The following is a 22782-nucleotide window of genomic DNA, read 5'->3' as shown; positions in this document are numbered from 1 at the left end:
TGATCAGGAATGTCCTTTGTCAGGTTGAGGAAGTTCCTTCTATTTCTAGTTTGTTGACTGATTTTATCATGAAAGGGTGTTAGATTTTGTCAGTTATTTTTTCTGTACCTCTTGAGATGTTCCTGTGGTTTTTGTCCTTTATTCTATTAATATGGTGTCTTAACACTGATTTTTTTTTGTGTTGAACCAACCTTGCATTCCTGGAATAAATCCCACTTGGTCATAGTGTATAATCTTTTAAATATGTTTTTGGAATGTATTTGTGTATGTTTATAATTGTTATGTCTTCCTGATGGATTGACCATTTTCTCAATTTAAAATGTCCTTCTTTGTCTCCAGTAACAATTCTTGTCTTAGAGTCTGTTTTGTCTGATATTAGGGTAGCCCCCCAGCTCTCTTTTGGTTGCTATTTACAGGTATATCTTTCTCATCCTTTGACTTGCATCTCTTTGTGTCTCACCCTTTTGTTTCTTATTTTGAGTCTTTTTTTTGTTCCTCTGTTCCTCCTTGACTGCCTTACTTCTTTGGGAGGAGGCAGGAGCACAGCACACTAGGTGGGGGTCAAGGATGAGGGTTCTCCTCCCTGTTCTGGCACTGTCTGGCAGTGAGGCCTCGGCAGATCCTTCCCTGTCTCTGGGCTTCCTGCTTGTCCCCACCGCAGCACACTCACAGAGAGCGCTTCCTCTGTCCCAGGTACTGTTCATGCTATCCCATTGGTCTCATGAATATTTATTCTCCAACCCTGTCTTAGCCACACAGCTTCAGTCTCCCCACTTCCAAGCGTGCATCCACTCTCTGTCACTGCTCTGTCCACTCTCTGGTACCCCTGCCCTGTGTAGTGCACCTGCAGTGTTTTATGTGCATCTAGGTTTTCTGCAGGTGGGCTGTCATCGGGGGGTCTCATTCCGCCATACCCAGCAGCAGAACTCTCCAGCCTGTGTTTTATGGCCTGCACCCTAATCAGCTGTGAAAGCCCCCCACCCAGCTGCCTCCCTGTGCAGCAGGAAGTCTGTTAACAAAGGATTAATTAATAGGATCATTAAGCTTTGCAAATGGCTCCTTCCCATGGAGTGTGTCTCCTTCCCCCACCCTGGTTCCTGTTGCTGTGGCTGCATCTGTTGGGGCAATGGGGCCCGGCCTCCCACAGGAGCCCTCATGGGCAGGCTGCCGGCTGCCCAGGGGTCAAGAGGCCTGGAATTCATCCTGGCTTCTTGGCTCATGTGCTGTGGGACCCAGGGCAAGTCTTCCTCTGTGGTGGTCAACCCAGGGGGAAACATGGACAGGAACCCTACAGTGTGAGATGTGCCTGTGGTGATGGGGGTGCACAGAGGTCTCCCCAGGGTGCTGAGTGGGTCTTCTCAGAGAGAAGGCCACAGTTTTCCAGGTAGGAGTCAGGGGAGAGATGGTGCTCTGGGCAGAGGGACCAACAGAAGCAAAGGCCTGGAGGTTTGAAGGGACAGAGTTCAGCTGGGTGTTGGTGAGAGGTTGTGTGTTCAAGGACCCCAGGAGCTGGGCCCTGAGACCCAGGGCTGCCCTATGCCCGAGGAAGCTGGCCCCTTGGCAGTGGGAAGGGGCGGCCTCTGGGGTGAGAGGAGGGGCTGGGCCCCTGGGCTGTGTGGGTTCTGGTGGGGCCTGCCTCTGTAAAGTGCCAGGGACTGCCCAGCTCTGAGAAGCGGCACCAGGAAGGGAGCAGAGGCCCCGCCGGGCTCGGGGATTTTGCATGGGCTTTCCCCACCCGCTTCCCTCAGCGGTTCCTGCCCCTGCAGGTGTGGGGCCCTCCCCGGCTCGCCTGCCCTGGCTTCTGGGGTTCCCATGGGGCACACAAGAGGCAGTAGGGAAGCTCATGCGGGCCCAGGCAGGACTCCTCACCTTCCCAGATGATGCCTTGGGGGTGAGGGATGGGAAGCAGAGTCTGGGCAGCCAGGGCGGTTTGGGACAGGAGTGGGGCCAGCAGGACCTGCCCCTCACAGGCATGTGGCCAGGTGGGTCCTCCTCCTCTGGGCCTCAGGTTCCTCCCCTGGAACGGGTCTCTGGCCTTTCTGCTGGTGGCCAGGGCAGCTGGCTGGGTGGGAAGTGGAGTCCAGGAGCCCCTGTCCACAGCCCCTCCCTCGCCCCACGTCCAGGCACGGAGTTCGAGTACACCGACTCGGAGAGTGAGGTCAAGGTGCGGAAGCGGTCACCTGCCGGCCTGCTGCGGCCCAAGAAGGGACCGGGGGAGCCAGGCCCCTCCCTGGCCACGCCCGCGCCAGGCGCCCGGGGTCCCGGCCCCACCAGCCCCGACAAGGCCAAGCTGGCAACGGAGAAGGGGCGCAAGGCCCGCAAGCTGCGGGGTCCCAAGGAGCCCGGCTTCGAGGCGGGGCCCGAGGCCAGCGACGACGACCTGTGGACGCGGCGGCGCAGCGAGCGCATCTTCCTGCACGACGCCTCGGCCGCGGCCCCAGCACCCAGCAGTGTGGTGCCCGTTGTCACCAAGCCCAGCCGCTGCGGCAAAGGTGGCCCGCTGAGCCCGCGCAAGGACGCCGGCCGTGCCAAGGACAGGAAGGACCCCAGGAAGGTAGGGGCTCAGTGCACAGGTGGGGGCAGCGGGAAGGGGCCCCGGATGCCAGGCCCCACCCCGCCCAGCCTCAGGAGGTGGCTTCAGTGTCTGCCATGGACCCTTTGCCTCCCGTCTCAGAATAACCTTCTAAAATGTGAGAGAAAAGTTCGGGACCCCAGAGGAAAACAGGGCTCCTGTAAACCTCCGTCTGTGATACGGCCCTCTCTGTGCTCCTCCGTGAACGTCTTTTGTACCTGGCAGCAGGTCTAGTAATGTCATTATCTTGAAGCGATGAGCTTAAACGATATTTCAAGGTCTCTGTGGTAACTGTCATGAGTTGCATGGGAGTGATTTCTGTTGGTGACAAAGTCTTAGACACCGTTGGTCCTACTGTGGTTTGTGGCCTCCACCCACACCTGAAGGAAAACCTCATTTCTTCAGATGTTAGTGAAAATAAAGATGGGGTTTCTTTATTCCCGTCCAAGTTCACATATTCCCTCAATTCTCTCTGTGGACACCCCAGGTTGAGAACACCAGCTTTTCAAGAACTCTATGATGATTAGACTTGTTACCCTTTTTGCACTGGCTGCTAGGAAGTTAATGGCCAGCTGTTCCCTGTTTAGGTGGTTGCCTTCAGACCCAACAGCCAGCTCTCGACAGTCGTCTCTGACTCAGGCCTCTCTACCCCGTGTCCCTGATAGCGGATGACCCTCAAATAACAGTAACATTCTAGAGAAAGTCACAAAAAGGGATGAGACTTGGGATTGGTTTTCTGATAGCAGGGTATGGTGAGGAAGGGGCCACATTTGAGTGTCATCCACAAGCACCTTCATCCGTGCTTGCCTCTTGTTTGCTCGCGGCTGAAGCCGTCTCAGGGTTTTCCAGGCCTGGGAGAAGGCTTGCTGGAACAATACGTAATGATGATGATGGTGATCATGCCAGGAGACCCACGGTGGGGCCCAGGTGTGTTTTGACCACTTGACCGCCGTTACTTCATTTATTGATAAAGGAAAGCTGTTTACTCACAGCCTTTCTGACACTCACTACCCAGAGTTGGCACAGACCCCACAGGTTAAGCCCCTAGCCCCAGTTTCAGATGCCAGTTGCAAGTCCCAGGTTGTCACCTGTGCTTCTGGCCGACCGGCTGTAAATTGGGGATTTTCCTGACCCCTGCCTTAGGTTGGATAGGTCACTGGAATGACTCGCAGAACTCGGGAAGATACTTGACTGACTGCTACTGTTTGTTCTAAAGGATCCGACTCAGGAGCAGCTGGTGGAAGAGACGTGCAGGGCGAGGCGTGGGGGAAGGAGCGCAGAGCCTCTGTGACCTCTCTGGGTGTGTCACCTGCCCAGCACCCCACTGTGTTCAGACCCCGTCGTGTAGGGGTTTGATGGAGGTTTCCTCCTTTTGGCATGGTCGATTATGAACTCAATCTCCAGCCCCTCGTCCCTCCCTGGAGGATGGGAGGTGCAGCTGAAAATTCCACACTTCTAGTGGTGGCTTGGCTTTCTGGTGACCAGGCCCCATCCTGAAGCTGTCTAAGCTTACCAGGAGTCGCCTCGTTAGAACAAAAGGCGCTCCTGTGACCCAGGACATTCCGAGGGGTTTAGGAGCTCTGTGTCAGGCCCCGGGGCCAGAGACCACATAGAGATTTCTTATTACTCACAAAACCGCATGAGGTGGGTTATCGCATCAGCTGCGCCTCACAGGGGCCCTGTAACCCACACCAGGTCGCAGCACTAAGGATCATCGGGGCAGAGCTTTGAACACGGGGTGTCTAGCACCAGAGCCTGGGCGCTGACCGCGGGGCCACACTGCCTCATTGGGCCTCTCCCAAGATGGCGCCTCCTGCTGGAGAGAGGACCGGGGCTCGCCCAGTCCCAGCCCCCTGGTGGTACAGGAAGCGACTGAAACAGCAGGTTAACTGTCAACGAAAGGGGCAGTCAGATACCCGGCAGATCACCCCAGGAGCAGCCACGGGTCATGGTTTTTTGAGATACACTTTCGTATCCTGCTTTTTAGACTTGGGTTTATATCTTGTGCATTCTCATTTACCATGAGCTTTTACTTTACTTTTTTTTTTAATCAATATTTGTAAATGGCTGGATAACACCCCACCCCCTGGCTGTCCCTGGTTTCCGTTGTCTCCCGCCATCAGCCATGCTGGCCCTCGGTGATTTGGTCGACAATGGTATTTTGCCATTGAAATTACCATGGCGATGACCATCTCCATTCTCTGTACAGACTTGTCACCTTTGGGGTGTTTTTCTTATTTGAAAAAAATAATAAGGTTCCCAGAAATGGGAAAGAAACAGTTACCAGTTTTATCTGATTATAACAGTAACTTGGAAGATGGAGAGATATCCACTCAGAGATACTGTTTCTGCTGCCGTTCTTTCCCCCGTGTGTCCAGCTACAGAGACGTGTGCCATAGGATGAGCTGTCCCTTTAATAACAGACATTAGGGGGAGAGGAAACATACCCATGTTAACAATGTTCCTTCACCCCCCAAGATGCCTCTGACTTCAGAGATGCAAACAGAATTGAAACGTGCCTCAGAAACAGGACAATGTAATGGGTGTGTGTGTGTGTGTATGTGTATGTGTATGTTTTTTCCCAAAATGGGGATTAAACCGGATACCTTTTATCCCTATAACATTTCCTATCTTGTCGCTTTTCATGCTGTTGGCTTAGAGTTTCATGCGTCTGATGGAGAAGCTGTGGCTTCTGTAGTCTTGGCAACATTTGCCTGGTACTATCTTTTCCTGTTTCTTAATTCTCCCCCTCCCCTGGTCTCTTGACTTGGTTATGTTTTAGGAATGTCTCTTTTAAAAAGCCTGATGTTCCCCCTGCCTTGCCCTGCCACCCGTCACCCCTGGGTCAAGCTGACTGGTGTGAGCCTGCCAGTGGCACACAGTGTCATCCTCCCGCTCTCCTCAGACCAGGCCTCTCAGCTCTGTGATGAAAGCTTGTAACTGTCTCTCTTGGGGCTCCAGCCTTTCTCTGACAGGTGGCTGGACCTCTAGGCTGGTTCTGAGTCTTTGCTCTGATGAGTGAGGCCGTGCACAGCCCCGAGCGCTGGGCCCAGTTTTCGCCCCACCAGGGAGGGGGAGTGCCCCATTCCACCACGCGGAGGGGCTTTGGGCTGGGATGGAGGTGGCCCCCCACTGCTGGGGCAAGTGGAAAGTAACAGGCGTTCGGGAAGCGACTCAGGCAGCAGCCCAACGGTTTTAAGCACTACTCCCAGGAATATGTCTGTGGAACTAATCGGTACTGTTGTTTTTCATGGCATCATGTGAAAGAGCAAAAAAATGGAAGCAGCCTACGTGTCCATCGTTAGAGGAGTGGTTAAATGAATTGCGGCTCCTGCATGCTGCAGCACATTGGCAGCTGTTAAAAATAAAAAATGTGGCTACCTCTGTGTGTATCAGATCTACTTGGGGGGGAAAGTTGCGAAGCCGGACTTTTGGTAAATTCCCATCTAGTTAAAAAAAATACTGTGTGCACAAACGTGTCTGCATAGCCTTCATGTTTACACGGTTATAAGTGCTTGTAGAAAGTTCTGGAAGGATACCCCACACTGTTACTGGTGACTCTAGTTACTTCTGTTCAGTTGATAGGATCGTTGGAGAGGAACTTGCACGTAAACACACTTGGGTGTTTTTTTTTTTTTTTTTTAACAAGTAATATATAGTAGTAATAAAACAACTAAGATTGAAACCAAAAATACTGGCTGGGGGGAGGGAGGGTGTTTCGTTCCTCTCTCAGGAGGCGAGTGGTGGGGAGGCTGGGCCTTCCCTGCCCTCTGATGGCTCTGCTCTATTGCTTCCTCCCCCAGAAGAAGAAGGGGAAGGAGGCGGGATCGGGAGCTGTGCTGCCCCCGCCCCGCGCTCCCGCCCTGCCCCCGGAGGCCCGGGCCCCTCACACCAGCTCCCCGGCCACCGCCAAGAGGAGCAAGGCCAAGGCCAAAGGGAAGGAGGTGAAGAAAGAGGTGAGGCTCGCCGCGCAAGTAAGTCAGGTCCCATGGGCTCCCCCAGGCCTGGGTGGGCTTCTTTGCTCAGTTGATTTGGGCGTCTGCCCTCCACGCCAGCTAGACCCCGGCCAGCCCCCGGCCAAGCTTGTTTGCCCAGATCCATTGTGTGTGGCTGGACGTGCTGCCTCAGCACATGCAGGCCCCAGCCGGGTGGGTTATGGGTCCATTTCATCCTCCCTCTGGCCTGTGGGGTGAGCCCAGCTGGGAACCCCTCACTGCACATGTGGCAGATGCCACTGCAGCCTGTGACCCAGAGTTTCCAAGGAGGGTCCCAGCTGGGCAGGACTCTCATGCCATGTCCTAAGCTGTTGGTGGGCCATACTCTGTCCCCAGAACCGGGGGAAGGGGGGAGCTGTGAGCAAGCTGATGGAGAGCATGGCTGCCGAGGAGGACTTTGAACCCAACCAGGACTCGAGCTTCTCTGAGGATGAGCACCTGCCACGTGGTGGGGCTGTGGAGCGGCCGCTAACTCCAGGTGAGTGCCTGCAATGCTGTGTTGGCTCAGGCCTGGACTATGGGGGTGCAGGAGGTTGCCCTGGGGAAGTTTACCAGGGCCTGAGATGGGCAGGGAATAGGGTGACAGAGGGAACGGCATGTGCAAAGGCCCTGAGATAGTGCCTGCGGTAAACTGCAAGAAGGCCAGTTTGGCTCTGATTTAGTAAGTTGCGGGTGAGAGAGTGGCCTTGGGCTGGGGAGGAGGCCAGAGGCAGATCACCCAAAATCTCCCAGGCCTTGGTAGGAGTTTGGTCTTCACTGTGATGAAAACAAGAAGCAGTCAGAGGCTGTAGGTGGGAGATCAGTGTGGTCAGGTTGGTTTTGCAGTGAGCTCTCGGACTGCAGTGTAGAGAATGAATTGGAGGGGCCCGCGGCGGGGCAGTGAGTCCAGTTAGGAGGCTGTTGCGAGGATCCAGGTGAGCAATGGTGGGGCTGCCGTGGGGGCAGCAGGGAGGGACACAGGGTGGGTTTGAGCGCCTTAGGAGGGGGAGTAGACGGGCTGTGGGGTGGGTTGTGTGAGCAGATGAGAAGGGAAGGGGTGCAGACTGGTGGTGGTGGGCTGAGTGGAACAGCTGTTGCCGAGATGGGTCATGGAGGGGCGCGGGGGAAGCTCATGTGCCGGCCTTTGCTGGCTGGAGTTTGGGGTGCCTGGAGCACATCCCAGGGAAGTGCCGTCCAGTAGCACTTGGACCTGGGGGTCTGGAGCTCGGAGGACAGACTGAGGGGTGAGTTGGGTGGGGACGGGTGTGGAGCACAAGGAGGAGCAGGGCCGGCCCTGGGTAACTTTGTCACCTCATTGGGAGTGTATGAGTCAGCTGTTGCTGCATGACAAGCAGTCACTCAATCTCAGTGGTAGATAGCAGTAAGTATTTGTGTCTCAGTTGTCTTCAGGGTGGCTGGGCTGACCTCAGCTGGGCTTGCTCCCATGATAATGGGAGGCAGGGACCACTCTGCTCCGTGGCCATTCATCGCCCTGGACTGGTGGGCTAGCTAGGGCATGTTCTCATGGCCAAGCTGCCAGAGGCTCAAGAGAGAGAGGGGAAACCGATGAGGCCTCTTAAGGCCCGGGTTCTGAGTTGGCCCTCGGTCACTCCTACCCTTGTGCTGTTGGCCAGAGCGGGTCACATGGTTATGCCCAATGTCGAGGGGTGGTAAGTCCACTCCCGCCACGGGGAGGCTGTGGCAAGGGTGTGGGTGCAGGCAGGGAAGGAGAGGTGGGTTGGTGGTTCCATCCACCCCCACGAGCTGTCTGGGTCTCTCGGTAATGACACGGAGGGGCCGGGTTCGAGGTCCCACAAGAGGAAGAGCAGGCCCAGGAGGCCTCAGCAGCTTGGTGGAGCCTGGAGGAGGAGAACTGAGGAGGGTCTGGTGGGGGGGGTTCCCAGGAAGGGGAGGCCTAAGCCAAGGGGAGTGGCACCTTGGGCTGAGGACAGCGAGAGATGAGTTGCTGGGAGCAGTGAGTGCTGACAGCGGGGTCGGGATGTTTGGCTGTGGAGGATTGATTTCCAGAACAAATGGCATTCCAGGTGGAGAAAAAGCCGATGGAAACTCCCAGAGCTTTGGCCAAAGGGGCAGCAGTGGGGGGCTGATGACCTAGAGCCTCATGCCTGGCTCGGGGTGGTGGTCTTTGGGAGCGGGGTGGGCAGTGTGTGCAGGCTGTCAGCCCCAGTTCACACCTGCCTGGGGTCTTTCAGACACCTAGGGCTGGGAGGGGAGGGGCTGCACACAGACCCCATGTGCACACTGTGTGTGCATGCACATCTCCACACGAGGCTGTCTGTGCAGGCGAGTAGGTGTGTACACACACGGGTGCATATGCCTTGCAGGTTTCCCCAGGCACCCCAGGCCTTCCGCTCTGAGAGGGGTGCCTCAGGGTTGACCAGGCAGGCCTGAGGGGATGGAGGGAGGGTCTCCTGGTGGCCCCCTGGCTCTAGCCCCGCCTCACTGCCCGCCCTCCTGCAGCTCCACGCTCCTGCATCATCGACAAGGACGAGCTGAAAGACGGCTTGCGTGTGCTCATCCCCATGGATGACAAGCTGCTGTACGCCGGGCACGTGCAGACGGTGCACTCACCAGACATGTGAGTGGGGGACTAGGGGACCGGGCAGGGGCAGCGCCCGGCTCAGAGCCTGAAGAACCTTGCCCAGTCCTGCATCCGGGGTGCTTGCTGGGCCTCTGTGGGCAGGTTGCTTCCTCTGTCTGAGCTGCAGCTTATCCTCCATAGAACCGGGCGAATGGTGCTTACCTCGAAGGGGTGTGGGTGGGCTCAGAGGACATTGGGAGGACAGTACACTCAGGGTGTGCTGGGGTGGGCGTGGCCGGCCCCCAGGTGGCAAGGGCCTCAGCAGGAAGGGGCATGAGAGAGTGTGCTGACCTCTCTTGGATCTGCAACTCCTAGTTGTACAGATGAGGAAACTGAGGCCCAGAAGGGGAGAGACTTGCCCCAAGTTTGCACAGCGAGTCAGCAAACCCTCAGGCTCTGATGTCACAGCTCAGCGGTCTAGGAGGTAGAGCTGGTGGTGGTGGCGCCAGGAGTCTTGTGTGCAGGGGCCCCTGTTGGGCCGTCCCCGGTCTCTGCCACCTCACACCACACTTGCCCTGGCCTTGCAGATACCGTGTGGTGGTAGAGGGTGAACGTGGGAACCGGCCCCACATCTACTGTCTGGAGCAGCTGCTGCAGGAGGCGGTGAGCGGGAGGGGAGGCAGGGCCGCTGGGAGGATGGGGGGCCGGGGCTGTTCCTGGTCTCCACCTGGCACTCAATCCTTCGCCTTCCCAGATCATCGATGTGAGGCCAGCCTCCACTCGCTTCTTGCCGCAAGGGACCAGGATCGCGGCCTATTGGAGCCAGCAGTACCGCTGCCTCTACCCGGGCACTGTGGTCCGAGGTGAGGTGCTCTGCTCCCCCGAGACCCCCTCTGGCACCCCCATTTCCTAATGTATCAGTATGGATTTGTTTGGTTGAAACCCATCTCCAACTGGCTTAAGCATAAAGAATTTCATCAGCTCCTGTAACTGAAAACGTATGGGGCCTTTGGGCACGGTTGGACCCCCATACTGTGGACATGGTGTCCTCAGGACTCAGGCTGTCAGCAGTGCTCTATCTGTGCTGGCTTCACACTCAGCTCCTCAGGGCCTCTGTGTCACCATCTTAACAAATCCTGTCGTCAGAGAACTTCTCGCTTTTCCCATATAAGTCCTAGGATGGAATCCTACTGAACTGGCTTGGATCACGTGGATTTCATGGGCCCCACTGCTGTGAGTCTGATCAGCTGGGCCTGGGTTGTTTGCTCATCACTGAAGCTGATGAGTGGGGGTGCTTCCTAATTTTACATGTGGCCTGAGAGAGATGGGAAGGCAGCTTCCCCAGGAAAGCTGGGATGTTGTTAGCAGACAGAAATAACAGATGCCTCAGAAGACATAGGTATGGATGTCAGACATACGAAAGCAGCAGCTACTCAAACAGTGCACCCCTTAGCTATTGCAAAACCAGCATATCCAGGAGATGGGGATGTGGATGTGGATGTTCATGGCATCAAAAAAAAAAAAAACCCCAGATGCCAAATACAGTCCACCCCTTGCCCACCTAATATCTGTACATACCCAGAAGATGGGAGCAGGGGTGCTGGGCAGGAAGTCCTCTTAGTATGGTGAAAGTTTGTCTTGATTCTGATCTCCCAGAGCTTTCTGTCCCCTGAACCATGATGGGCTAGCTGCTTTCTAGGCCTGCCGCTTGGGTGTCGTCGCTCTTGGGACTTCCCCTTGCCATCATTCTGAGAATTCCATCTCTCTCCTGGGTTGCACCTGTGCCTTTCTCTTCCTGTCTCATTCCCTTGTTGTAGTTGAGAATCTTTCTATAGCTTTCTGAGAAAGGGTTGAGGGAGGTAAATTCCTCAAGCATGTGTGTGCCTGAAATCTCTATTTTATCCTATTCTTTTTTATTTTTGGTGAGGAACATTAGTCCTAAGCTAACATCTGTTGCCAATGCTCTTTTTGCTTGAGGAAGATTGTCACTGAGCTAACATCTGTGCTAGTCTTCCTCTGTTTTGTATGTGGGATGCTACCACAGCATGGATTGATGAACAGCATGTAGGTCTGCGCCAGGAATCCGAATCCATGAACCCCGAGCTGCCGAAGTGGAGTGTGCGAACTTAACCACTATGCCACTGGGCTGGCCCCTATTTTATCCTGTTCTTTAGAGATAGTTGAGCTGGGTATAAATTCTAGGTTGGAAATAATTTTCCCTTGTCATTTCAAAGTCACTGTTCCATTTTTATCTAGCTTCCAATGTTGTCTGAGAAGTTCAATGTCATGATTATTCCCAAATCTTTGTAGAAGGCCTGCTTTTTCTCTCTGGAAGCTTTTAGGATCTTCTAGATGTAGAATTTCATGTGGTTTTCTGTGTGTGTGCGTGTGTGCGTGTACGCGCATGCGTGCTGGGTAGTTGGGGGAGAGGGGCTTTGATTTTGAAGCAAATTTCCTTTTATCCTTCCTGGACATATCTTGTATTCCTTCTTTGAGAGTTTCTTTCCTTCATTTACTCTCTTTTCCCTGGAACTCACACTCTTCTGGTGGCCCTCAATGCTGGTATCTTTTTTCCTATTATTGCCTATTTCTTTATCTTTTTTGTTCAACTTTCTAGGAGATTTACCCAACCTTACCTTCTGGCCTTTCTATTCTGTTGCATTTTTGAAATTTCTGCTATCATTTAAAAAATTCCTAAGTTTGTTCTTATTCTCTGACTATTCCTTTTTTTTTTTTTATCATTTTTTTTGTTTCATGGATACATTCTCTCTTTTTTAATTTTCTTTGAGGACCTGTTGTTTTCATTTTAGGTTTCTTATCTCCCTTCCTTCCAGGTCTCCCTCCCCATCTCTGGGTTCTGTGTTCCTTCTCGAGCTCCCCTCCACTCTCTGTTTGGTGTCTGCTTTTCGTTACAGGCTGTCCTTGTGTCTCTGGGGATCCTCAACAAGTGGATTGGAAGACCCATGCATGGGCAGGGTCTCCTGACAGTGGCACGCAGGAATGTGTTGTTGGGGGCCCCAAGTGCCTGCCCCTGCGGCTCTGCCCCAGGCCTCTATCCTTGGGGATCTGGGCTCAGTGCCTGGCACTTGGGAGTGGGGCTAGGGGTTACTATTCAGTGTGCAGACTTCCCTGTCACCTTGGTTGGTGGGGCGCCCACCACGCACCTCCCTGTGCCCAGTGTCCGTCAGAATCTCTCCCCAGACGTCCACCTCCCGGCTTCTGCTGCCTTGTGACCCTCAGCCTGTCCAGGGTTGGGGTCCCCTGCAGCCCTGCCTCCAGAAGTGCTTGGCGCCTCCAGGGCCCGAGACTTTGTGGGGTTTCCTTGTGAAAACCAGCTTCCTTCTCGTTGGCATCGTCTCCTTTCAGGCCCCCGACAGAGCAGAGACCGCTGAGACCAGAGTCAGTCCCTCTCGTCCATGCGGACGTCGTCTTCCGAAACGCTGGCACTCCCACCTGCTGCGTCCCCTCGCCCACTCCCTCTGTCCTTGACTGTTCCTTCACCTGCCTTTGTGTTGTTTTGGGGAGGGCCCGGGGAGTGAGTGGCCTCAGGCATGTGTCTCCGAAGTCAGGACACACACTCAGCTAGAATGGGAGACCCAGTGCTCCCGTCGGGACCGTGTGGCTCTGAAGCCCACATTCTGCACCACTGCATACCCGCCCTTACACATCCTAGCCCAGGGCTGCTTACTGGCCTGTTTGGCCTCCACTTTGCTCTCGTGCCCGCCAGGAGCCAGAGGTCCGCGGGCCTCCGCTGACCCTGCCCCTCCTCCAACAGGCTTGCTGGGCCTCGAGGACGATGGGGACCTGATCACCGTGGAGTTTGACGACGGAGACACAGGAAGGATTCCCCTCTCACACATCCGCCTCCTGCCTCCCGACTATAAGATCCAGTGTGAGTGGTGGTCCTGCTGCCTGGGCCCTCACCTGGCTTCCCTCAGACTCTGGACTCTGTCGCCATTTCGACCATTTGAACCCCCAGGGGAAGGAAATGGCAGAAACCATGGGTGGGGGTTCCCAGGACGGGCTCTGGAGAGGGGATCCCACGGCTCCCCGGGTCTGCATCCCGAGGCCTGTAAGGCCAGGTGGCCCAGGCCGTGGAAGGGATCAGTAATTGTTATGGACAGCTCTGTGCTATGTAAGTCCACCATAGCCTTGAATCCTTGTCTCAGTCCTGTGTGACAGAAATGCCGTCCCCTTTGACTGACCAATACGAAACTCGGGTTCAAAGAGGTGAAATGACTACCCACACACCCATGACTAGTTAGAGGCAGAGCCAGCACTCGGACCCAGGACTGCCTGACCTTCAGGGGTCCAGAACCTCAGAGGTTTTAAGCACCACTGAAGGGAATCATAAAAAACACCAAAGTCAGCATCTTTGCTCAGCCTCTCCCAGTCCGCTCATTCGAGGAGCCTCCATTGAGCTTCTCGTGTGCAGACACCTGGGCTGTGTTCCTGCAGATGGGGCCTTCCTCCCCAATTGCACAGCTTGCCAGGCAGGCCAAGTGGGGTCAACCATACACACAGTGTCCTCCAGTTCCTCCCCACCCCTGCTCCCCGTGACAGAGGATGCTCCAGAGGTTGGGAGAGTGGAGACCAGGCCTGAGCCGCTGTTTGTCCTGCCCTGCAGGTGCTGAGCCGTCCCCGGCCCTCCTGGTGCCGAGCGCCAAGCGCCGCAGCCGGAAGACCAGCAAAGACACCGGGGACAGCAAAGATGGGGGTGCGCCAGGGTCCGAGGAGACCGGCGCCAAGGCGCGAGGGCGCGGGCGGAAGCCTAGCACCAAAGCCAAGGGTGGTACGTGGCCCACACCCTGACCCCCCGAGACGCAAGGGCCGGTTTGGGGGTGCGGGGTCTTGGCACAGAGACCACTCCTGCCTCTGTGGGAGCTGCTCTCTGACGGTTGGTGAGCAGTCAGGAAGCTGGGGCTCAGAGGCAGAGCTGAGATCAGCCAGGGTGTGTTTGCTCCAGAATCCAGAGAAAAGTGCTCAGACTAAGATCCAAGGCCACCGGGACCACTCGGGTCACAATATGTGGATGACTGTGATCCTGGAGAGGGCGCCGTTCCTGGGCCCCACGTAGGAGCCGTGGAGCCAGCACTGGGGCAGGCGCTCGGGCTTGGGAAGCCCCTGCCCCGGCCTCACATCTGCTCTTCCCTTCTCTCTTCTAGACAGAGCTGCTGTCCTGGAGGAGGGGGGCTCAACGGATGAGGTCCCCTCCACCCCGTTGACCCTGGAGCCCGTCAGCACCCCAAGTTCCAAGAAGAGCCCACCAGAGCCCGCAGACAAGCGGGCCAAAGCCCCCAAGGCTCGCCCAGCACCCCCTCAGCCCAGCACGGCGCCATCCACCTTTGCCAGCTGCCCGGCTCCTGAGCCCTTTGGGGAGCTGCCGGCCCCCACCACAGCCCTGGCCCCGGCCCCCCTTGTCACCATGCCCATCACCATGCCCGCCACCCGCCCCAAGCCCAAGAAGGCTCGGGCTGCCGAGGAGTCGGCTGCCAAGGGCGTTCGGAGGCCCGGGGAGGAGGCAGAGCTGCTCGTGAAGCTGGACCACGAGGGTGTAATGTCACCCAAAAGCAAGAAGGCCAAAGAGGCTCTGCTTCTGCGGGAGGACCCCGGGGCTGGGAGCTGGCAGGAGCCCAAGAACCTCCTGGGCCTGGGCAGCTACCCCCCGGCAGCGGGCAGCAACGAGCCCAAGGCGGCCCGGCCCAAGGCCGGCGATGGCGACCTGGCCCAGGAGCCCGGGGCCGGGCTCACGTTTGAGGACTCGGGGAACCCCAAGAGCCCCGACAAGGGCCAGGCGGAGCAGGACGGGGCCGAGGAGTCGGAGAGCAGCAGCGGCAGCAGCGGCAGCAGCGACAGTGGCAGCAGCAGCAGCAGCAGCAGCAGCAGCAGCTCAGAGACAGAGGGAGAGGAGGAAGGCCGGGGCGGCGGGGGCCGGACCTGCGGTGCCTCCAGCTCTAGGGCCTCCTCCTCCTCTTCCTCCTCCTCGTCTTCCTCGTCTTCCTCCTCCTCGTCTTCCTCTTCCTCCTCGTCGTCTTCCTCCTCGTCGTCCTCCTCCTCCTCGTCCTCCTCCTCCTCTTCCTCCTCCTCCTCTTCTTCCTCCTCCTCCTCCTCCTCCTCCTCCTCCTCCTCCACCACAGACGATTCTTCCTGCAGCTCGGACGATGAGGCAGCCCCTGCCCCCGCGGCCGGGCCCTCTGCCCCCCCAGCCCTCCCCAGCAAGGCCCCCAAGCAGACTGGCAAGGCCCGCTCCTCAGCCCACTCCCCGGGCAAGAAGGCATCGGCCCCCGTACCCCAGGCTCCCCCGCCACAGCCCCCGCAGCCTCTGCAGCCCAAGGCGCAGGCCGGGGCCGGGGCCAAGAGCCGACCCAAGAAGAGAGAGGGGGTCCACCTCCCCACCACCAAGGAGCTGGCCAAGCGGCAGCGCCTGCCGTCCGTGGAGAACCGGCCCAAGATTGCCGCCTTCCTACCTGCCCGGCAGCTCTGGAAGTGGTTCGGCAAGCCCACCCAGGTAGCGCAGCGGGGTCTGGAGTCTTTATCTTCCTCTGGCGGCTGACTGCCGCTGCCCGCCTTCCTCCCTTCCTGTCCCCCTGGCATGGAGGGCTGGGGGAGCGGCTGGCTCTCCCGTTTGTAGGACGGCATGCTGAGTCTCCGCCTGACTCCCAAGTCCGTGTCCTTACAGAGCAGCACTGCCCTCCAGTTCCCGGGACCCAGGCCCACCCCTCCGCAGAAGCCAGTCAGGACAGCGTGCCGGGACCAGCACAGACCCCATTGGCGGGTGTTGAGTCCCGTGCAGCAGGGCTCTCAGCCGGGCAGCCTGGTTTGCTTTGCGTTAGCTTCGTTTCTGCTCTCGGCCTTCATGTGGCAGAACGGCTCAAGGCTTCCCGCCGACCCGTTCACAATCGCAGCAGAGGGCCCTTTCCCTTTATTTGCCAGCAGAAGTCCAGGCTGGAGTCCCGGGGCCTGGCTGCATCACATGCCCAGTCTTGAGCCGATCAGTGTGGCCCGAAAAGCAGAACATTCTGGTTGGCCAGGTCTGGGTCACGAGGCCACCCCTACAGTAAAGGATGGTTGGTTCTCCAGGAGGAGCCCTTCCCACCCACTCTGTGCCTGCCTACCAGCTGCACATGTGGACACGCAGCACACACAGGCATACATATGCTTATACACGTACGTACATGTATGCACACACATGTATTCCCGTATATGCATGCACACGTATACTCGTACACAGTGCAGTACACACATGCGCACACACCTGCATACATGCATGCAGAAACATACATGCACACGCGTGCATGCACATGTACACAGTACATGCAGGCACACATGTATACGTGTACACAAATGCACTGCCTATGCATACACACATGCGCACACGCGTGCTTCCATGTGCAGAATAGGAGCCTCTTCTGTGGCCACCGGTCTGTCCCATCCCCCTGGACAGGAAGAGCCTGGGGGCTTTTGTCCACTAGATGTGTGAGCTTGTCCATGGGTGCAGCCGGCCAGGTTCACCCATGGCATCCGTCTCACTAGTCCTGGGTCCTTGGAGGCCACACCTGAGACAGGCAGGGAGGAGACGCCCTGCTAGGTCTATACCTCTCCAGAGCCACTTCCTGCCAGGGCAGGTTTAGGGTTTGGGGGTTGACAGCAGTGAGCTTGTGGGGTCTCTGGCAATGTACCTCTTAAGAGCTTGGGAAGCTTCTGGCGTATTTGCATCGGGTCAGCTCCCTGGAGTGTGTCAACAAGGCCAGAGAAGTTGAGGGATGTTCTGAATCAAGACTTTAGCGTGGGGGTTTCCGTCTTTCAGCAGCCTTTTAGGGCTCCTCCTCGTGCCCCCCAGGGGCAGTTAGAAACCCCCGGAGTGGGAGAGGGCGGCTCCACCTGCCCGAGGCTGCACCCCCGGAGAGCTCTTTAGGACGGGGGATTCCCCCTTTGTCAGGGAAGGGATGCACAGCAGAACGTCAGGGAGGGCTCCCCCACCCCTTCAGCTCCTGCTCTCCTCTGGGCCGCCCTGCTTTTGAGGCACTGACTTGAATCTGGGGCAGATGATCTGCTTCTCTGACCCTGCAGGGCGGAGGTTACCTGACGTTAAACCTCGGATTGTTGGATCCAGGCCGAAAGAGCCTCTCTGGGCAAGGTCACCACTGAGGCAGCAAACCTGAGCGTGTAGGTTCTCTAGAATCTTTCCTGATAAGCCTCAGCCAGACATTCCGGACCAGGCCCCCTGGAGCTCTGATCCTGCAGGGGCTTTATTGAGGGGGCATATCAAGGAGTAACAGCTTCTCAGCTGAGGACAGGCACATCCTGCTGTCCTGCCCCCATGGTGACGCCCATTCCTTATTTTAGCATTTGCCATTGCAAGTTCTAATGTCAGTATCACTGAGGGCTCTTACTGCTGTAGAGGACAGAGCGCAAGGCCTAACTTACTGGCTGGCCTCTTGAACAAAAAAGTCCAGGGGTGTCTGGCTTCAGGTACAGCTGGATCCAGGGGCTCAAAGGCTGTCTTCAGACCCACTCTTGGGACCACTCTGTGCTCCAGGCTTCAGTTTCTCCTTCCTTCCTTTGTATCGGTCTCCTTCTCAGGCAGCCCCAGTAGCTTTCAGCTCATGGTCTGCCAGCTCAGAAGTGACAGTAGGAAGGAAGTATCTTTGTCCCAGGGTTTCAAGCTGAAGTTGTTGGAATATCTTTGGTTTGGGTCCTGAACCCACCCCTGAGCCAATCACAATGGTCAGGAGGAGAACGGGATGTTTGGATTGGCCAGACTGAGTCCTGTGTCCACCCCAAGGGTGGGATCAGCCCCACTGGGGAACCATGTGGACCAGGGCGGGGTCTGTGGGAAGGCGAGTAGCCGCTGGATGCCAACAACCTACCTGCTGTCAAAGATGAGTCAGTTTAGAAGTCTGAGCTGTTCCTCTCACCTCAAACTGATTTACTCCGTGCCTTGAGCATTTTACAGAACATATACGAAATGAGTAATACAGACATCCAAAAGCTTGTCGCCACCAGGAATCTGATGAAGTAAAGGTAGAAGAGGGACTGCTGGCTCGGGAGGAAATGGGCATGTAGGTTTCTACTATTTTGGCAGAAAATTGGTGTTGAGCTGCCTGGCAGGCAATGTGAGAAGGGAGAAGTGACTTTTAGAACTTAGTTTGAGGAGAAGACCTGCCCTTTCCGTGGGAGGGCAGAGCTTTGCTTGGGCCTGGGTTCTCGGGGCGGGGCGGGGGGTCCCCTAGGGACAGTGACAGGTCCTGGAGCCGCCTGGTGCTTGCTGGGTCCCTTCTCGGAGACTGCACATCTGTCTCAGTGCCAGCCCAGGCTCGGGCACTGAGGAGGGTGCAGGAAGTGTTTGTTGAGTGAATAAAGAGACCCCCAGCCTGTCATGGGGCCTGGCAGCCTGCAGACGTGGGCCCAGTGCTGGATCCTGCAGGCCGGGGCTCTGCCCTTCGTCAGCAGCTGCCCTCTGTGGGGGCAGACGGCCGTGCCGGCGGGTGGACGGCCCTCAGCCCGCGCCCTGTGCTCACTCGCCCCTGGTCATGCCGTGGTGGGGTTGACTCGTGCTGAGCCCCTGTGCCCTTTGTTCTGGTGTAGATTGAGGCTGCGCAGTGAGTGCCGAGCTCTGTGACCCCCCCGGGGGTGTGTTGAATGAATCTGTGCGCTGTGGCGGCCCCCACATGTGAGGCAGTCTTGCGGGGTGGAGCCATGTGGGGGCTGCGGGCCCTCGTGGGCGTCATTTGCCAACACTGCTCTGGAACGGGGCGTTGCGAGTCCCTGCTAGCTGCAGAGTGCTTGGTTTAAATAGAGCCCCTCTCGGAGACCCAGCATGCCAAAGAGATGAAAGAGGGCTCCCCAGTTAGACAAGGGGCTTCCTCCCCCTTGCCCCGAACCCTGCAGAACCCCCGGAGTTTGGGGAAGGGGCTGCGGCGCCGGGCGGGGCCGGGTGCGCCCTGACTGCCCATCTCCCGCAGCGCCGCGGCATGAAGGGCAAAGCCCGCAAGCTCTTCTACAAGGCCATCGTGCGCGGCAAGGAGATGATCCGTATCGGGGACTGCGCCGTGTTCTTGTCGGCCGGCCGCCCCAACCTGCCCTACATCGGCCGCATCCAGAGCATGTGGGAGTCGTGGGGCAGCAACATGGTGGTCCGTGTCAAGTGGTTCTACCACCCCGAGGAGACCAGCCCCGGCAAGCGCCTCCACGAGGGCCAGGTGAGCCGCGAGTCCCTGGGCCAGGCGGGCGCGGCTCGGGGAGGTGGAGGCCAGGGCAGCCGCACTCTGGGGTCTGGGGTTGGGCAAGGCCGGGCCCTGGCTCACCACTGCCCCTCGTCTGTCGCACACAGCACTGGGACCAGAAGTCTGGCCGCAGCCTGCCCGCAGCCCTGCGGGCCTCCAGCCAGAGGAAGGACTTCATGGAGGTAGGAGGGCCCCACACAGCCGGGGGCCCTGGGCTCCCGCTCTCAGCCTCCCGTCCCTTGTCCCTCTGACTCTACGCCGCTGTTTCCTGGCCTCTGTCTCTCTGTCGCTTGTGGTCTTTGTGTCTCTCTTGGTCTCTGTCTCCCAGTCTCTGTCTCTTTCGGTCTGTGTCTCTGTTTCTTTCTCTCTCTCGATCTCTGTCTCTTCACCTCTCTGGGTCTTGGTCTGTCTCTCAGTCTCTGTCTCAGTCTTTGGCTTAATTATTCTTTATCCATCTTTGTCCCCAGTCCCTCTCTGTGTCTCTCTGTCTCTCTCTCTCTGTCTGTGGGTCTCTCTCTGTCTCTGTGTCTCTTGGTCTGTCTGGGGATATGTTTCTTTGTGTCTCTCGGTCTCTGGATCTCTCTGAGGGTCTCTCTGTGTCTTTCTGTGTCTTTGTCTCTCGGTCTCTGTGTCTCTGGGTCTTTCTGTCTCTCAGTCTCTAGGTCTCTCTGGGTCTCTGAGGGTCTCTCTATGTCTGTTTCTCAGTCTCTGGGTCTCTTTCACTCTGTCTGTCTCAGTCTCTGGGTTTCTCTGAGGTCTCTCTTGGTCTTCTGATCTCTCTAGGGGGTGTGTTCTGCATCTGGGTCTCTGGGGATCTGTCTGTCTCTGGGGGTCTCTCTGGGTCTGTCTGTCTCTGAGTCTCTCTGGAGGGGTCTCTCTTGGTCTCTGGGTCTCTCTGGGGAGTCTCTCTCGGTCTCTGGGGCTCTGCCCTCGAGGCTTTCTCTGGTGCTCTGTGCTGGGAGGGGTCTTCCTCGTCCTGACACCGCCTGCCATGCCCGCAGCGCGCCCTGTACCAGTCCTCACATGTGGATGAGAACGATGTGCAGACGGTGTCGCACAAGTGCCTGGTGGTGGGCCTGGAGCAGTACGAGCAGATGCTCAAGACCAAGAAGTACCAGGACAGCGAGGGCCTGTACTACCTCGCGGGCACCTACGAGCCCACCACAGGCATGATCTTCTCCACTGACGGCGTCCCCGTGCTCTGCTGAGCCCGCGCCCCGCCCACCGCCTTGGGCCCCGAGGGCCGATGGGCCCTCACCATCACTGCCACAGCTCGGGGGCCACGCGTGTCGGTTGTGTGCATGCGAGTGCGCCCGTGAGTGTGTACATGTGTGTGCCCGTATGCATGCACGTGTGTGCCACATGTGCACACGTCTCCAGCCCCCCTTTGTGAACTCCTCGGTGCCCCCAGTCAGGGGCCCCTCTCTGCTATCAGGGTATGGCTCTGCCCGGCCCCTCGGGGCTCCCCTCCAGCACCTTGTAAGCACTCGGCCAGGCCAGGCCCCTGGACTCTGGCGTCCTCGGGCCCATGCGGACTGGGGATTCGGGGGGGAGGCGTTTCCGAGGACCCGAACTGACGCTCTGGGGTTCCCGCCGCCCATGGGTCCTCCTGGAGCGCCCCGTGCCTGGCCCCCGTCAGCACGGAGTCCACCCCGAGCCTCCTGCCGTGGGCCGGTCTCCGCCCTCTCAGGATGGCCTGGATTTGGAGTACAGACCCAGGGCAGGGTGGGGCCCGGGAGCATTGGCCGGCGCCACCGGGAGGGGGCTGCGCGCCCCAAGGCCCCAGCGAGGCCCCCCACCCAGTCCAGACCCTCACACTACAGACAACCCCAATGGTGCTGAAGGCCCCGGCCCGGCCCGCCAGCCCGAGGGAGGCGGCCGTTCTTAACTGTACAGTTTTATTGTACCCAGACTCTCCCCTGTATCATACGCCTTCAGATGGAGTCCACTTTTTAATTATATATATAAAGATAAATATATATAAATATATATAAATATAAACTTTTTAAAACTGTGAAAAAATAGCTATGAAATTATAAAAAAAAGCAAACACATTCTGACGTGCAGAATATTATTTTTTATTTCCTGTTAGATCGTGAGCGTCTAGCACCCCGCTTCACAGGCCCCCCATCCCATGCACACCCCGCCCGCCACCCCCTGCCCAGGTGTACTGTACTCGCCCCCACGATGGAGAAGAGTTAGGGAGAGCAGAGGCTGAGGGGAGCCAGCGCTCCTCCACGGCACTTACAGCCCCCACCTTCGGGGGCGGAGGCCTCGTCCAGACAATCTTAAGGGAAGGAAAAGCCAGACTTCGGTTTTGTTTTTTGGGGGAATTATTGTTTTCCTTTTTTTAAAAAAGTTTCTTTTGGAATTTTGTTTGTTGACGAATTCTGTGTGATCTTTTTCATAAAAAAAGAAAAGAAAAGAAAAGAAAAAGCTATAATTGGAAAAGGACCGTTGTCTGGAGTGGCTCATTTCAGGGGCGGGGTGGGCTGGGTGTCGGGAAGGGGTACAGCCCCTGGGCGGGCGCAGGGGGCAGAGTAGACGTACAGCAGCCAGGGGCCGCTTGTGGCTGTGGAAATTCAGCTCATTTATATGAACAGAAATGAGAAGTGTCTCGGTTGCACCAGCCATGTTTCCACACGTGGCTAGTGGCTACTGTATTGGGCAGCCGAGGTAGAGAACGTGTCCATCAGTGCAGAGAGTTCTCTTGGCTAGTGTGGGGCCGGAGGGCTTCTTTTTCCTTCCTTTAAAATGCCAGTCGAGCGCTCCCAGCCAGGTCCACAAAATGCTGATGGTCTGAGTGGCCCTGAGCGCATGCAGAGGGGGGCGGCTGCAGCGGCAGGGGAGGCTGCCGCCCCCTCCCTCCCTGAGGTCAGCTCCCAGCCTGACCCCATGGTACTGCCCAGTGACCTGGTGTTCTTGTGGATGGGATGTGGGTGACATTCCAGGCTTTGCTGTTGCAGGGCTGTGTGAAGAGGTTACAGCGTGGCACTTGAGAGCGTTAACACAGAAGGCAGCTAGCCCAGCTTCTGGCCGGGGGGGCTCTGACCATCCTCCCATTTCAGAGAAACTGAGTCCCGCGGCAGTGGGTGGCCCCTCCCACACCTGGAGTCTGGGGAGGAACAGCACACTGGCGCCACCTGGCAGCCCCTGTGGCATTGCCCCTCGTGGTCTTGGCCCACGTGGCTGCCCCGGGCTCCCAAGGGCGGTGCCTGCTGGGTGGGTGGGTCCCTGGGCTGAAAGGGACCTACATCAAAGAGTGGACCAACCCCACTCCTTGGGGAAACTAAGGCACAGAATAGAACAGGAGTTTGTCCAGATCACACAAATCAGCAACAGAGTTGCTGCTGGAGCCCAGAACCTCAGCCTGGACCTGCTGAGTCCCCAGGGGGTGGGGGTGAGGGAGTGGGGTGGCAGGGTGCCTCCCCTCCTTGTTTTTCTCCCCCTTCAAATGGGCGGGATGCA

The 22782-nt window shown here is 57.4% G+C and overlaps 1 protein-coding gene across 1 annotated transcript in view; it reads left to right on the top strand.

Moving 5' to 3' along the window:
* The window catches only part of TNRC18 (trinucleotide repeat containing 18), an 89692-nt gene extending 67924 nt beyond the window's left edge, over positions 1 to 21768 (top strand). Inside the window, 12 exon segments of the mRNA XM_087417500.1 lie at positions 2124 to 2554; positions 6376 to 6528; positions 6904 to 7045; positions 9028 to 9145; positions 9676 to 9751; positions 9843 to 9951; positions 12864 to 12980; positions 13716 to 13880; positions 14254 to 15596; positions 19054 to 19290; positions 19422 to 19496; positions 20316 to 21768. Of these exon segments, the coding sequence (XP_087273626.1) occupies positions 2124 to 2554; positions 6376 to 6528; positions 6904 to 7045; positions 9028 to 9145; positions 9676 to 9751; positions 9843 to 9951; positions 12864 to 12980; positions 13716 to 13880; positions 14254 to 15596; positions 19054 to 19290; positions 19422 to 19496; positions 20316 to 20522 (3173 nt within the window). The 3' untranslated portion in view covers positions 20523 to 21768.
* Positions 21769 to 22782: the final 1014 nt, after the last annotated feature.

This window comes from Ceratotherium simum, chromosome 26 (assembly GCF_057802395.1).
Source record: "Ceratotherium simum simum isolate JZ-2026a chromosome 26, ASM5780239v1, whole genome shotgun sequence".
NCBI classification, from domain to species: domain Eukaryota; kingdom Metazoa; phylum Chordata; class Mammalia; order Perissodactyla; family Rhinocerotidae; genus Ceratotherium; species Ceratotherium simum.
The sequence above is the reverse complement of the archived record's forward strand: the minus strand, read 5'-3'. Positions and strand labels throughout refer to the sequence as shown.